Source organism: Oryctolagus cuniculus, chromosome X (genome assembly GCF_964237555.1).
Source record: "Oryctolagus cuniculus chromosome X, mOryCun1.1, whole genome shotgun sequence".
In the NCBI taxonomy this organism is placed as follows: Eukaryota; Metazoa; Chordata; class Mammalia; order Lagomorpha; family Leporidae; genus Oryctolagus; species Oryctolagus cuniculus.
Window position 1 is genome coordinate 48,760,308 of NC_091453.1, and position 15,352 is coordinate 48,775,659.

General features: G+C 58.8%; 1 protein-coding gene across 1 annotated transcript; it reads left to right on the forward strand.

Moving 5' to 3' along the window:
- Nucleotides 1-1,700: 1,700 nt before the first annotated feature.
- EFNB1 (ephrin B1) lies at nucleotides 1,701-14,943 on the forward strand. The gene is made up of 5 exons (XM_002720061.5): nucleotides 1,701-2,616; nucleotides 11,165-11,442; nucleotides 12,263-12,355; nucleotides 12,567-12,692; nucleotides 12,942-14,943. The coding sequence occupies exons 1-5, from the start codon at nucleotides 2,489-2,491 to the stop codon at nucleotides 13,361-13,363; spliced, it is 1,047 nt and encodes a 348-aa protein (XP_002720107.1). The 5' UTR covers nucleotides 1,701-2,488; the 3' UTR covers nucleotides 13,364-14,943.
- The last annotated feature ends 409 nt before the right edge of the window (nucleotides 14,944-15,352 follow it).

Below are 15,352 nucleotides of genomic sequence, written 5' to 3' on the forward strand. Positions count from 1 at the left end.
ATCTCAGATGAGTCACTTCTCCCTGAGCCTCAGTCTTCCTGGCAGGTAAAATGGGAAGACAGCAGAACTCATGTCAAAGTTTTAGGAAAGGGAGAGCACCCAGTGTGGCTCTTGGCACAACAATAGGCACTCAGTAAACAGAAGTGTCGTTTCTCTCTTCAGGTTTTTTATGTCCTAGTTAGACCGGTGGTGGGTCCTTGCCCCTTGTTCGGCTCCTCTTTTTTTTTTTTTTTTTTTTTTTTTTTTGCTTACATCCCAATGCAAGGTTGCAGTGGGAGCTGGGAGATCCTAGTCTGCCCTTTCCTGCCTATCCAGAATCATCTCACCCTTAAGGCGCTGTCTGTGGAGGCTTTTCCCCTGCCATTGTCCCCTACGGCTACCGAGATCGTTAGAAGATCGGGTACCTCGGTCTCCTATGAAGTGAGATCACAGACATGAGACAACATATAAATGGCAGAACACTTCGGGAATGTTGCTCACCTAATCCTCCCCAGGGATGACTTAATAGCTGCCTCGGCAGCCTCAAAGCCACCCCCAAACCCAGATATTTCTCCTAGCTCTGTGCCTTCGTTTGCATACCGGGCGGCGGTTTCTTGTCAAGGCCACGCCTGTCCCAGGTCTGGCGTTCCAGAGCCTGGGGGGGGGCGGGTAGGAGCTCACCATTTGGCCCAGGCGCCCGCAATGTGACGGCATAGCAGCAGGGGGAGACATTAGCACACGAGTAGGCGTGCTGCGGTCCGATTTAGGAGTGGGTCGGACCGGGAGGGTCTGAGCTATGGGATTGAGCCAAGTTATAAGCAAAGAGGCAAGGAGGGGCGGGGAGAAAGGGCCGGAGATGGGAGACAAAGACCCTGATGGCGGGGGCCGAGAGAGACTGGAGTCCTGCATCCGCGGGCTAGGATATCGGCCCTTTGCTTTTTCAAAAGCCTCCTACCTAGCGCCTTTTCCTTTTCGCCCTCCAGGTGTCTTCTTTGATCATGGTGCGCACTGATTCCCGTGCGCCTATCCCAGGGCCTTGCCCAGGTCTTCGGAAGGGAAAGAACTGTAAATTTGGGCTCCAGGGGCTCCATTAGCTCTCCCTCAAAGCTGAGGTTCCCTCAGCTTGAAGAACTGGCCTTTCCCTTCGGATCCTGTCCTTGAACCTCCCAAATCGCCATCACCCACCGCAATCCACTTGTGTGCTCTGGACTCTGGCTCCAAGTGCAAGCGACAGTGCAAGGCATTTGGAGGGCAGGAGGAGGAAAACTCAGCCGCGAGCCCCGTGGTGACGGGACGGGGAGCAGACGGCCTGTCGTTGCCACAGAGGTGGGCATACAGCAGGAATTCGGGGCTCGTGTGTGTAAAAAGAAGAGTGGGAAGCACTGTTTTCCCGGTACTTGGGACAAGGCCTGGGAGGCTCAGGTCAGTAGACTGGGAGTGTCGAGTAGACGCGCAGGCAAGAGAGCAGGCCGGCAACTCTAGTGAAGCGCCAACTTCCCACGGGCTGAGCGCTCTGGGAACAAGACTGAGCGGTACCCAACCCTAACCGCACGAGCCGAGCCGCACACTCAGATTGGTGCCATCGGCAGCGCGGCATCCTTAAGAACGCCCTCAAGCCCCGCCCCCTTCCTGCTCGAGGGGCGTGGCCTGGGGCAAGGACCCCGCCACGGAGCTTCCTATTGGCTAGAAGAAGCAGGGTTGGCCTTGCGTTCGCCTGAGCAGGGGAGTAGACAGCTCGGCGGCGGCGGAGGGAGTCTATGCGCGCTGGACAGCAGTGGGAGGTGTGTGAAGCTCGCACCGGCCGCAGACCCTCGGGCGCAACGGCCGGGGAGCAAGGACTGGGCGACCGGGCTGCTGGGCTACCCAGCCGACGCTTCAGAGGCGCAGACTGATGGGACTGGCTCACTCGGCAGCGTCTCGCCGCTCTTCTAAGTACACTGAGCGGGGGCCCGCGCTCAAGTAGAAGCTGTCGAGGGGCGCGCAGCCCGGAGTCCCAGTGTGGCCCGGAGGAACGGAGCCCGTGCCAGGGCGACCCGGTCGGGAGCCTGGGGACCGAGCTCGTGTTGTGGGGAGACCCCCCTTTCTTCCTTGGTGCACCGATCCCAGGACGATCGAGGCATCGCAGCGGCTACCGAGTCCTCGGCGGGGAGACGCTGTCGGAGAGAGGGCGCACAGTCCCGAACAGTCTTGGGGAGCCGAGTGGAGTCGGGCGGGATCACCCGGGGGCGCAGAGCCCCCGTCGCGCCTCGTGCGGCCGAGAGGCCAACAGAGCCAGCCCTCAGAGGCCGCAGCCCATGCCCGGGTTGGGGACGGCTGCCCAGTGAGTCCTCCTGGCCGGCGGGGAGGAGAAGAGCGACGCCGAAGCCGGCGGGAGGGGAGCACTTCAAGGCCGGCGGCTGCAGAGGATGGGCGCCTGAGCGGTGCGGAGCGCCGCGCGGCCCGGGAAGGCGAGGCGAGCGTTGCTAAGCAGGCGCCTGCGGAGTCCGAAGTGCAGCCTGCCCCCAGGAAGATGGCCCGGCCTGGGCAGCGTTGGCTCGGCAAGTGGCTTGTGGCGATGGTCGTATTGGCGCTGTGCCGGCTCGCCACGCCGCTGGCCAAGAACCTGGAGCCCGTGTCCTGGAGCTCCCTCAACCCTAAGTGAGTAACTTATCTGCTGTGGTCCCTAGGGGTGGGAGGCACTCCTTCGGGGTGAGGCCGCGCGCCTCCAAGTGCGTGTGGGGAGGTGTCGGGAGGAGGAGCGGCGCCCCCTTTTTATCTCCGGCTTTTTCCAAGTGTGTTTTCCTGCGGGCGGGCGGGGCAGGCTGCGGCGAGGTGGGCTGGGGGCTCTCGGCTGGGTTTTGACCCAACCTCGTCTCCCTCCCCCACCCCACCCCAGTCCTTACCTCCTCACGGCCCGGATCGAGTGGAGATGGTCGCAGCAGGCGGAGCTGCGTGAGCCTGGGCTCCGAGAACTGGGTGGGGGCGAGAACGAACGCAACCCTCTCCGGGGCCCCTGGGAATGTAGTGGTTTTTCGCCGAGAGCCATTCACAGAGCCGAGGCGGGGGCCGAGGCCGGAACACAGGTTCCGCGTTGGCTTAGGTGTGGGGGCAGCGCGGCGCGGGACCCGGCGCTCTGGGCGGCTTGGCAGCGCCTTCATCCCCGCTCGGGCTTCTCCCATTTTCATTTCTCTTTCTTCCCTGTTTGCCTCCTGGCTTTTCGCTCTACCGTCTCTTCTTGCTCCCCCCCTCCTCCCCACTCCCCTTTCTCCCTGCCGGGGCGGTAGAAAGGCGGGCGCCGCTCCCAGGCTCACAAAGGCGGCGGGTGGAGAGGGGCGGAGTGGAAGAGGGGTTGTGTGTGTGGGGGGGTGGGTTCGATCCAGCGCCGGTCGGGGGTCCAATGGAGCCGGCAGCAGAGAGTGGCGGCAGAGCGGGCGAGGGAGGTGGGTGGGGAAGAAGCGATTCCTGTCCAGGCAGGTCCCATTACCCTCCCCCCCACACACACACACTCACACTCACACACACACACTGTCTCCAAGATTGGGGAGCTGTGCTTAGCTTTCCCCAAGGGTTTGGGGGGGCAGTTATATAAAGGAAATCCTTTCTTTTCTTCTCCTTCCACTTCATAACTCTACCCACTCCCCATTTGCCTGCACCCCCCTCCCCAACAACACACACACACACACACACACCTTTCAGGCGGTGACCCAGTGGTTTCTGGGCTGTTCATGGGGAGTTTCAGGGGCTGTTGCGGTGACCTCTGCACCTTTTTCTCTCTTGGCATCCACGACTAGGGTTGGAACTCAGGTTCAAAATCGCTCTTCTGCCCGCTTTTCTGGAGGTCCTGTTAGTGTGCAGACAGATCCACTTAGCAGGAAACTGGAGTTAGGGGGGGGTCTTGACCTGCTCCATCCACGCTCCCTGATTCCTGGATCTTTGATCTCTTCCCGTCCACTCTTCCTGGGCTCTCCACTAACTTCCCAGGCTCCCGACCGACCGCCTTAGTGTCTTGGGTCCCCAGGGGCAGTGTATTTCTCAGCCGTGGTGTAGGAGCAGGCAGTTTCTTTAGTTTGCTTCTCCTTGGATAAAGGTAGGGTCCTATTACTGATCGGGAGGATGGCTAAACGAGGGTCAGGGTGGAGCTCTGTGCTTCAGCACAACGAAAGGGAATGGGCAAGAATCCTGTCCTCACCCAGAAGGCAAACTGGGTGCAGCAGGGGCTCAGAATGGTCTGGGGACCCCAGGGAAGCCCAGGGGAAAGCAAGGTTGTGAAGTGTGCACTTCCTCCTGCTGTGACGGTGGCTGCTACCACGCTTTCTCTGGAGCCCAGAGAGCTACAATCTGCCTGGGGTAGCCCTTCACAGGGGCTCATGGGAGTGACCTAATTGCTCTCTCAGGTCTCTAAGCAGAGATAGCAGGCAGCTCCACAGCTGGAAGGGAGCACTCCTGCAGGGGTGAGGGGGAAAACTGAAGAGAAACAAGATCTGTTCTGAGACTCCCCCTTTTTGTATTTTGAGCCTGGAGTCCTCTGGACCCCTTTACGGGTTTGGGAGGTTGCATCCTTCTACCTCCACCCCTTTTCCCCATGGACCCCGAGTTGAAGGCGGGCGTCCTAGGTTGGGCTGGGGTGGGGGGTGGCTGAAGACTCAGCAGAACCGGTCCAAATGCCATTGTGCAATGGAGCAGATCCTCAGGATGGTTGGAGAGGGATCCTGGTGCACTCTCACCTCTTCCCCGCTTGCCACCCCCCCCCCAGTTTTTCTATCTCTGCTCAGGGGTCTGGAATGCAGCCGTCTGTGTGTGTTGGCGCGGGGTGGGGGGGGGGGTTGCGAGCAGGAGGGCAGGAGGGAGGCAGTGCCCTCAGCTCTCCTCGAGCTCTGGGTGGGTGGGGGGGCTGCTCTGCCACCGCGCCCAACCCTCGGGCCGCCACAGCCTTTCAAATAAACAGCTTCTCTGTGTGTCTCTCGCTCTCTGGGACCCGGTCCGTTCCCCCCGGCAGCCTTGGCGAGCAGTGTTCAGCTCCCCTTCTCCAGCTAGGCTCGCCCGCTCTCCGTCTCTCTCTCGCACTCCCTCTCACTCTTAGTCACTCTCTGCCTCTTTTTCTCAAGTCCTTTTGTTTCTCGCACATGCCCGAGCTCTCCCTCGCAGGCTCGTTTTCTCTCCTCCCTCCCCCTTCCCCTCCCTGGCTTTTGGTCTCTCTCCTCAGCCCTATTAGGAGCTGGCAAACCCCCCCCCCCAAAAAAAAATCTCCCAGTGCCTATAAACCCCACTTAATTGCTTCCTCCTTGGGAAAAAAAAAATCAAAATAAGGGAGTACTGGGGCTGGGGGCTCTGCTTCCAGGTTCTAGGGTGTGCACAGCCCAGCCCTGCCTGGGGAGAGGGAACTGGAAGGGCAGGCTCCAGACTCCCAGCCTCTTCCCCGCATGGGTGCCCGGGCCTTCCGAGGTGCTAGTCCCTGGGTGGCAGAAGCTTCTGCCCCCATGGTCTCTCCTGTCAGATTTGCCCCAGGAGCACAAAGATGGGGACCTGGGTTTGGTCCTGCCAGAGTTGAGTGGGAAGCAGTGTGTGTGTGTGTGTGTGTGTGTATGTGTGTATGTGATTGAAATGGTCCCAGGGCGGCCCCTGCCCCCAGCCTCTCCCTCCCCACCCTCCCCACCCCGGGGAGCTCCAGGGCAGCCGGCAGGCCTCACACTTGAGTCCTCCACCAGGTCCAGCTGCCACAGTTCAGTCTCTCAGTCCCGTGGTGACCCCTTCCTGCCCCCCACTCAGGTTCCCCCACCTCCAGGGAGTGGGAATGTGCCCGGGCTCACATTACAGACCTTCCCTACAAGGGGGCGGATGGGGGGGAGGAAAAGGGGGGAGAGGTTCCGCTTGGCATCCAGGACCCTTGACTCCAGCCTGGGTGGGGGCAGCTGCAGACCCCAACCCATGCTTGCCTGCTTACAGGCCCCTCACAGCTGTTCTAGCTCACAGTCTTGGGGAGGCCAGCTCCAGGGCCTCTTTGCTGGGTGGCGAGGGACCTGACCCTTCCACCCTGTGGCTGATTGGCCACAGGTGGGAGCCATGAGAGTGCTGGGAACCCAACAACTCCTCAAGTTCCCTGTTCCCTTGTATTTCCCATTCCCCCACCCCCACCCTGCCCCACCCAGGGCAGCCAGGCCAGGGCAAGAAGGGCCTGTGAGGCTGGGGTGGAGACTGAATGGAGGGTTCCCTTTCTTCCCTCAGGCTCCCTGGTGCCTCATCAGTGCAGGTGAATGGGGATGGGTGGGCCCTGGATACTCCTGTGTGTGTCACTGTTTTCTGTGCTTAGCGCTAGGAGGAGAGTGGGCCAGCCAGGAGGTTGCTGGTTGCCATGGAAACCCCAGGTTTGGGGGAGGTTCCACCCTGTGATGATTAGGGGAGCTGGCCTGGGTTGTTGGGGGACCAGGCTGGGGTGGGGTGGGGAGGGGATGCTTAGCAGCCACATGCTGGGTTGCTTGCCCTGTGGGCCACAGCAGCCCCGTCCTGGGTGTGGTAGCTCTTTTGGGTCAGGGTGCTAGCAGCCAAGAGTGTGAGCTCCTTCACCTTTTCACTTCTAAACGACACTGTGTTTGGCACGCACGCTGGGAGTCGGGCAGCACTTTCTACTTACAATGCACTGTCATGTATGAGCTCATCGGATGCTCCCAGCCGCCCTGGGACAGAGACATTGGCCCCATTTTCCGGACGAAGGCGGCATGTGCTCGGAAAAGGGAAGTGACTTCTCGAAGGCACAGCTGTGCTGTGTGCCATCTTTCCACACCAGCCTGCTTACTTGGAATTCGAGGAGAGGCGGGAATTCCAGCTGGGGCTGGGAAGAAGTGCCGGCCCCTTGCCCCCTGGTTCCCTGCTCACCTCACAGGTGTGCAGTGCATCTGTGCTTGTGACTCAGGCCCTGCCTGTGTGGGCTGAACGGTGCCCTGGCTTCCTCATTTCACCTTGCGAGGCCTCGCTCCAAGGACCAGCAGCCTGCCGGGTGAACTGAACTAGACAGCCAGCTTGTTGCCTGGTATTCTCTCCGCCCCGCCCTGAGCTCTGAACGAGTACCTTTGGTCCCTTCTGGGCCTGGACTCGCTCTTCCTCTTAGGAACTCCACAGAAAGCAAACAACGGGGAAGGGGGTGATAACCAGCTCCCCCCCCCCCCCCCCGCACAGTGGATGTTAGCTTTGGCCAGGTGGGGCAGAGGGGAGGGCATAGTTCAGTACAGGTTGGGAGGGTGACTTCCTCTGGGACTCTCATGGCTTCCGTGCCTCCGACAGAGCTGTGTGTGTGCCAGGACCCAGCTGCTGTTTCTGCCCACCCACGCCTGGGCGGGCACTGCTGGGACACGCCAGGCCTGCTCCTGCTGCCTCAGGGGCTGGGTGGAGCTGGGGGAGTGAAAGAGGAGCCTTTAATTTGGGGGCTCCCCACCCTAGCTGGGATGAGAGCAGACTTGAGTGCTGGCTTGGGGTCTGTCTTCCCTGGTTCTTGCCAGTGTTGAAGGTGTGGAGGCACAGGGGGCGGTGGGAGTCACCAAATCAAGGCTGTGGCTCTCAAGTCTTCTTCCGAACTCAGAGGTGCATGGTCTGGAACCCGGCCACTTTCTAGAGCCAAAGGGAAGGGAATGTAGACATGGTGGGATGCAGGCAGCTCCCAGGGCATGATGGGCCCGGCTTTAAGCTCTGCTCTCCTATGTAGAAGGCATGGATCTGGATGGCGAAGGGCTCATCTGGACAAAAGAACTTGTGATTTTTGTGTGGGGTAGGAGTGGCCAGTTGCATTCTGGCCAGTCCAGTGCTTTGGGTGCTACTGTCTCCAGACCCCTCTGACTTTTCATATCCCAGGATTCTTTTTAGCAGTCAGGGCCAGACTTCTAAGTGCCACAAAAAGACTGAGGGCTTTTGGCTAGGGTGGAGGGGGAAGACACAGGCCACAAGGCAGGAGCCGCAATAGCTCAGGCTGCCTCCCCCAAGTCCTTTTGCTCCTTGGGGTGGCTCCCTGGGGTCCCAAGGCTATCAGAGGCTAGGGAGGGAAGGCCTCAGGAGTTACCATGGAGACCTGCTTCAGGCGTCCTGCTGGGCCATGTCAATCCCCTTATTTTCCAGAAAAGGGCTTTGTGTGAGGGTGGCCCCAGGCAGGGAGGCTTGGCTAGATATTGGGTAGTGGGGGAGAGAAGTAGTAGTTTTTGAAAGGTAAGCATAAACAGTTTTACTTGAGGGGACCTGATCTCTTCCCTCTCCCCTTCGAGCCCTACTTCTAACCTGGGCAGTAAGCAAGGAGACCCATGGGGTCCCCCTTGTAAAGTATTCCCAATGATGTACCCAGCTTTGAGCTTCACTCACATTGGCTATGTGCGCACCCTTCGTGGTCCCTCACCCTTTCTTGAAAGGGCTCCCCCAGGCCAAGATGAAGTTTGTTTGGTGCTAGGGAAGATGCTCAGAAGGCCCCAGTAACAGATGATCAAGGTCAGGGAAGGCTCCTCTCCTTTTTGCACTTTAGGGGAAGGTGAGTTTCCCTCTGCCAGCTGCTATGCAAATGAACTCATGAATATGTATGAAGCCTGGTCACTGAGGTTGAAGAGAAGCTAAGGGTGTTGGGGGCCATAGTCTTCTTACCCCTCCCCCACCACGTAGACATCTGCTTCCTTAATGTCTCTGGGTCCAAGGTAGAACCCCAAGTAGCTAGAAGCCCTGTTCCAATCCCTGGGGGATGATACACTCTGGACAGCCAAGGTTGCCTGGTGAGTAAGCCTGGGCCAAGTGATTGGAAGGGGGAGCTGGCCTATCCCCATGTCCATGCTCTCTGTGTAGCTGCATTTATGCCTCTTGTTGAGGTGCAACTACACAAGGATTCAAGCCGCTGTTCTAGATCTTCTGAGACCACCCCCCTTCCCCCGGGATTAACCAGCCTGGGTGGGTTTAGGCCCCGTGAGTTGTCTTTGAGAACTTCTCCTCAATGGCAACATCTGTGTGATCCTACAGTCCCTCAGCTGAGGGGCCTGGTCCCGAAGGTCCCCCTGGGCTCCACGATGTTAGAAGCTGTCTAATTTTGTCAGCTGGACAGAACACTTGGAAAGGGAGAAACACCTTGGTGATCAGAGACCTTGGTGAAACGTATTGGCTTTGTGCGGTGCACATGGGGGGGGGGGCGTGGACAGGGGGAGCATTCCCTCCAACATGTTTCTGTGGCCTTGTAGATCTGTAAAGTGCCAACCAGGGAAGGCCAGTGTGTTCTGGATTTCACCCTCCCACATCAGCTTGGTGGAATCTCTTTGGATGTGAACGGAGGGCTGCTTGTCTTCCCCTACTTGGTCAATGCCCTGCTTGCCTGCCAGGGGCATCTCTTCCCAGATGATTATAGTGGTGACAGACCCTCTAGCAGGAAGGATAGCAGGGAGCTAGAGGCCATGCTTAAGAAAACGCCGCCACACTCTGTTCTTCCTGCTAGAGGGTCTGTCGCCAATGGCACGAAACCCATTCCCCTTGTCGTGAGCCTTGAGGCTGTTCAGTCTGGTCTCCCCCTGCCCCGGTCTTCTCCATGCCTTCTTCTGCTCCTGTCTGTGTACTCCCGGCCACTGCCATCCTTTCGTGCTGTGTGTTCACTTCTGGTCCCTCACCCAGCACCCACTTTCACCCTGCCATTTGTACGGGGCCATCTCCTTCCTCGCCTTACCTCTAGCCCTGGCTGTTTCAACGCCTGCCCCTATACCTGACCTACAGACATCCTGGAGCTGTCTATCGCTGGAGAGTGGGCCCTTTTCTTTCCTGGCGCAAACCAGCCAGTGAAATCCGTGACGGCGGGGCACCCCTTCTTCCCTCGTTATTTCTCCTCCCAGAAAACAGACCCCTGCCATGGCTTTTAAGGAGGAGTCAAATGTCTTGAGCCCCTGCTGGATAGAAGGGACTCTCCACGTGCTGCCCCATTTCCCCTCTGACCATTGCCCATTTATTCCTAATGCAGAAACTGGAGCTCAGTGAGCCCAGGCAGCCCATCTGAGGCGAAAGAGCTAGTATGGACCAAGACCTAGAATCTTCTTTCAAAGTCTGTGTTCCTTCTCTGAAAGTGCCACTGCCTTGCTCTCGGCTCCAACCGGCCCAGCTCAGAAATGGCTGACAGAGCATAGCTTAGACTTTGAGCTTAGGCAGGGGTAGAGGCATGCGAATAGGTGGCCTGGGGCAGCCGACCTCCGCTGCCGTCCCCCCAGCGCGCGGCCTGCTGGACTCGGACATAAGCCTGGCTCCAAAGGCATCTGTCCAGTTCTTCCTTAGGATCTGGAGTAGGGGCTGTGTGGTGGTGAGGGGTTAGAATACAAGGAGCCTTCTGAAAAGGTTGTGGAAAATGTGCATGATGAAAAGTGTGCAAGGATTTCAGAAAAAAAAAATTGCACCAAAAAGAACTCATCTTTTACTTGCACTTTTCATTATCCTCTTGCACAGCTGGGGGTTTCTGGGGCCCTGTCTTGTATGCTGTTGTCCCTGCTGGAGCCCCTTCCCCCTCCCTCTGTGTCCTCAGGAGTGAGACTGGTCAAGTTGGGAAATTCCTCCTCTTGCAATATAGGGGTGGGGTGGGTCACCAGTAGGACCCCTGGCCAGAGACCATAGCCATCATCCCTTGGCTCCAGGCCACGCCTGTTCCTGTCTCCCCATCGTGCCCAAGATTAGCAAGGACGAAGGAGAAGGCACAGGTCCCGGACAGGTAGAGCTCCCCTAGCCTTTGGCTGGGAGCTGCGGGGGTGGTGGCTAAGGCATGTGTGGGCTTGCTCTGTATCCGTGTGTGTGCGTGCATGTGTGTGTGTAGGGGAGGGGGTAGCAGCAGCCATGAAGGAATCTTGAATGCGTTTGGGGGGAGGGCGGGGGTACAGGACTGCCACCTCCAGGCAGCCTGGGCCTGGCACCTTGGTACCCAGCCCATTGGCCACGTCAACCCCCTGCGGAAATGCCACATTAGGACAAAGGGCTCCCCCAGCCAGAGTGCCCCACCCTGCCAGGCAGTCAAAGGCTGGAAGCCTTGCCCATGGGCCACCCCTTCCACACCCTGCTGGCAGTGTGGTTGTCTTTCCCCACCCCTAGCCTGAGCATGGTAGAAAGGCACAAGGTCTCTTCTCAAGGTCTCCATGGGGATGGCCTGTCCTCACCCCCCTCCACCCATCTTCCCCCCACCCCACCCCTTGCCCTGGGTACAGAGGCTAAATATCTCCTCCCTCCTGGCCAGGTTCCTGAGCGGGAAGGGCTTGGTGATCTACCCGAAGATTGGCGACAAGCTGGACATCATCTGTCCCCGAGCAGAAGCAGGGCGGCCCTATGAGTACTATAAGCTATACCTGGTACGGCCTGAGCAGGCAGCCGCCTGTAGCACCGTGCTGGACCCCAACGTTCTGGTCACGTGCAACCGGCCAGAGCAGGAAATCCGCTTCACCATCAAGTTCCAGGAGTTCAGCCCCAACTACATGGGCCTGGAGTTCAAGAAGCACCACGATTACTACATTACCTGTGAGTCCTTGCCCTGCCCTGGGGCTCTCTCCCTAGGCTGAGTTGTCTCCTACCCTAAAGCGGAAGGAACTTGTAGGTTTCACGGTGATGCCGCCCATAGTTAAGGCCCACCTGATTTGATCCCCCTTGGGAGACTGGCACAGTCTCTTCCTAGCCAGGCCTGGAAATTCTGGCCCCGTCATTCAGCGAGCAGCGGGCTGCCAGCTCGCCTTGTTGGCTCCAGGGGTTGGGTGGGAGCAGCCTCTGATCCATGTGGCTGCTTCTCTGCTTTGCTTTGCCTGCTCAAGATCTAGTCTTGGCAGTGGCTGGGTTGGCAGAGCCCTGGAGGCTCGGCCAGCTGTTAAGCTTTTCTTTAGGGAAAACTGAGGCCCACAAAGAGGTGAAAAGGCTTCTTGCCCTGGATCCAGGAGTCAGGGCTAGCATTGGGCCTGCAGCCCAGTTCTCCTGACCCCAAATCTACAATTCCTTCTAGTCTGTGTAGAATGCTCCCACACTGTACCAGGTCAAATTTCTTTGCCTCTGACTACTGTCTCCCAGTAAGCTGGCATACCTTAGGGGTTGCCCCTGAGACAAGAGGTGCCAGGGCTCGGTCATGAGAGACGAGCAATGTCCCTGGGGTCGGGGCTTGGGCTGGGCCATCTGGGTTACTCTCACCAGTGGGGAGGAGGGAAGAAGAAAGGTCCCAGCGAGGTGAGGGGCTGCGTTCCACACCTGACTCCCAATTCCATCCCTCTTGGTGGCACTGGGGTTTGTGGGTAATGCCAGCAGACATTTCTCTCTTCCTGACCCTCCCCCTGACTTCTCTGGTCTCTTCCTGCAGCAACATCCAATGGCAGCCTCGAGGGGCTGGAGAACCGCGAGGGAGGTGTGTGCCGTACCCGCACCATGAAGATCGTCATGAAGGTTGGGCAAGGTGAGTGCCTGGTTCAAGGGCCCTGGATGTCGGCCTTGGGAACTGATGTTCCTGAGTGAGTGTGGGTGTTGGGAGCATAGGACAGGGCGAGAGGGTTCAAGTGCATGGAGGTTCGGCATCCAGGCCGTTCTCAGCCTTGCGTTGATGATCGTAGACACCTATGCTGGCAAGGGTCTCCCTGCCTCTCACCCATGCTGTCTCTGGCCCTCAGATCCCAATGCTGTGACACCTGAGCAGCTGACCACCAGCCGGCCCAGCAAGGAGGCAGACAACACTGTCAAGACAGCCACCCATGCTCCTGGTCGGGGCCGCCTGGGTGACTCTGACGGCAAGCACGGTGAGTGCCAACGACGTGTTTCCCAGAGGGCAGGGGCCGCTGCTCCGTCATCCTCTTGGGCCTCACGTCTGAAGTTCAGCCCCAAGTTGGGCCCCCGCCTGAGATTGGCCATTTGGCCCTGGCTCGTCGGGACAGCACCGGGGCCCCGATGGCCTCTTTCCCTGTCCTAGGTGGCATTGTCTGGCATTGGTGTTGGCTGGCTCATCGTCTGTCCCCTGGCTCACCGTCCCTTCCCTCCTTTCCCTTCAGAGACTGTGAACCAGGAAGAGAAGAGCGGCCCGGGAGCAAGTGGGGGCGGCGGCGGCGGCGGCAGCGACCCCGACAGCTTCTTCAACTCCAAGGTGGCACTGTTCGCAGCCGTCGGAGCGGGCTGCGTCATCTTCCTGCTCATCATCATCTTCCTGACGGTTCTGCTACTGAAGCTACGCAAGCGGCACCGCAAGCACACGCAGCAGCGGGCGGCTGCGCTCTCGCTCAGCACCCTGGCCAGCCCCAAGGGGGGCAGCGGCACGGCGGGCACGGAACCCAGCGACATCATCATCCCCTTACGGACTACAGAGAACAACTACTGTCCCCACTATGAGAAGGTGAGTGGGGACTACGGGCACCCCGTCTACATCGTCCAGGAGATGCCTCCGCAGAGTCCGGCGAACATCTACTACAAGGTCTGAGACGGCCCTTGCGGCCTTGGAGCCCGGAGGGACAGTCGGCCTGGACGGGACCTCTCCCTTCTCTCCCGCGGCCCCTCCCCTTGCCAGCTGTGCCCACGTTTGTATTTAGTTTTGTAGTTTCTTGGCTTTTGTAATCTCCCACTCCCTTTTTTTCCCCCTGCCCCCTGGGCTTCGGAGGGGGGTGCTTGTGCCCCCAATCCCCATGCTCTCGTGCCTTCCCCCTCTGGCCAGGCCTCTGGGCTCTGTGGGGGCGCCCCTTCTTGGAGGCAGGGACGGACGCTGACGGACAGCAGGCAGGGAGGCGGCCCCCTGGTCCTGCCCCTCCCTCGCTCCCTTCCCCCCCCTCCCCAGGACTGCTCGTCCACTATCATCACTGTTTTTAATGCTTTTGTGTTCATTTTTTTTTAGCTGTCAACTCATTTTCATCTGTTTTTTTTATTTTTTATGAAGAAAAATGGAAAAATGGAAAAGGCAGCCCCTCCCCAGGCTTTCTGAGCCTGGCCTGACCCAGTATAAGAAGGCCTGGGGCAGGAGCTAGCCAGCCAGGAAGCATAGGATGGCATTTCTTTTATAGACTTCTTGGTCTTTCAGTGTTGGGGGTGGAGGGCAGGCCGGGGCTGTTGATGCCCGTGAAGGAAGAGGAGCGTGCCATTGGGCAAGGTGTCCCATCCTCCCCTCCTGAACCTCCTTCTACAAAGCTGATCCTGGCAATAGGGTACTGGCTGCCACCCTTCCACCTAAAAAAAAAAAAAAGAGATCCCTTCCTTGTGAGATTCTTGGGCATCTCCTGCCTCCCTCACTCTCACGGTAATTAATGTCTTAATTGGCTGTTGCCCGGGGAACAGGAGAGCTGCTACAGGCAGATGACCTCATGGGGGGTGGAGGGAGGTGAGGTGCCCAGGTGGCTATTTGCCCTGCAGAGCTAGGAGTTTCCCCCCACCCCACCCCCACCCCCCGCCCTGTTCTCTCCATACCTTTGGCATCGTTTGGTCTGGTGGGGAAACAGAGGCCCAGGGTGGAGACGTAAGCGGGTATAAGGCCAGGTGGCCTGCTCCTTTTCTGGGCTTCAGCACAGGTGGATGCTCCCCCACCCCACTCGGCCCCCGCTGGCTGGCCCCCTAGTCTCGCATTGGGGCCTGGAAAGAGGCAGAGGCTGCCTGGGATTGGGTCAGCCCGCCGTGCACTTTGACCCCGGCTCCTTGCCAGCAGGGCTGCTAACAGACTGCCACTTGAAAGCGCCTTGCGGGCACTCCCAGAGCGGCCACGGAAGGAGCTGGGCCTTATGCCATCCACCTCCACACTGCCTCCTGGCTGGGTGCCCACCCCGGTGCCAGGTGGGAGAGGGAGCAGAACAGCCAGCCCCTTCCAGGTGGCAGCTGGAAGGGTTGTTTTTTGTTTTTTTTTTTGTTTTTGTTTTTTTGTTTTTGTTTTTGTTTCTGTTGCCATTTGTGTAAATACTAGTCTTTTTGGAAAAAAAAATAATGTAAAGATGTTTTGTATAAACTCTGAATTATTTTCTTGTTGCTTTTTTCTTAGAAAAAAAATGAGAACTAAAAAAAAAATTAACCACATGGAGAAAATGAGTGTAAAATGGTGTCGTGATGTCGGGGAACGAACACGAGAGTGTGTGCATGTGTGCGAGCGTATGTGTGCGCATGCCCGAACGTGCACGCCTGTGAGATTTCCCACAGCCAAACCACCGGTGATGGCGGCTGCAATGAGAGGAGGGTAGTGGGGGCCGTCCCTCCTGCTCCCCGTCCCCCTCCCCCTCCCCCCAGCCTTCTCTGCTCTCTCCTTTGGCTGTCACAGAGCCTGGGACTGTGTTCCCCCTCCTCCCCGGGCCATCCTGCTACCTCTGAGGCATAGGCTGCGGGCATCTGCCCAATCTGGCATCGGGCTCAGCTAGAGAGGATTGATGGGGGAAGGGGTGTTTCCATGGGGACCTGGGTGTGTCTGCAGAGTACCGCCACCACCTGCCTGGAGGTGGCT

What these genes read in the sequence shown, in the direction of transcription:
- EFNB1 (XM_002720061.5), top strand. Translation starts at nt 2,489, where the DNA reads ATGGCCCGGCCTGGGCAGCGTTGGCTCGGCAAGTGGCTTGTGGCGATG. An exon ending in CCACGATTACTACATTACCT is followed by an intron (nt 11,443 to 12,262) that starts GTGAGTCCTTGC and finishes CTCTTCCTGCAG; the next exon opens with CAACATCCAATGGCAGCCTC. An exon ending in TGACTCTGACGGCAAGCACG is followed by an intron (nt 12,693 to 12,941) that starts GTGAGTGCCAAC and finishes CTTTCCCTTCAG; the next exon opens with AGACTGTGAACCAGGAAGAG.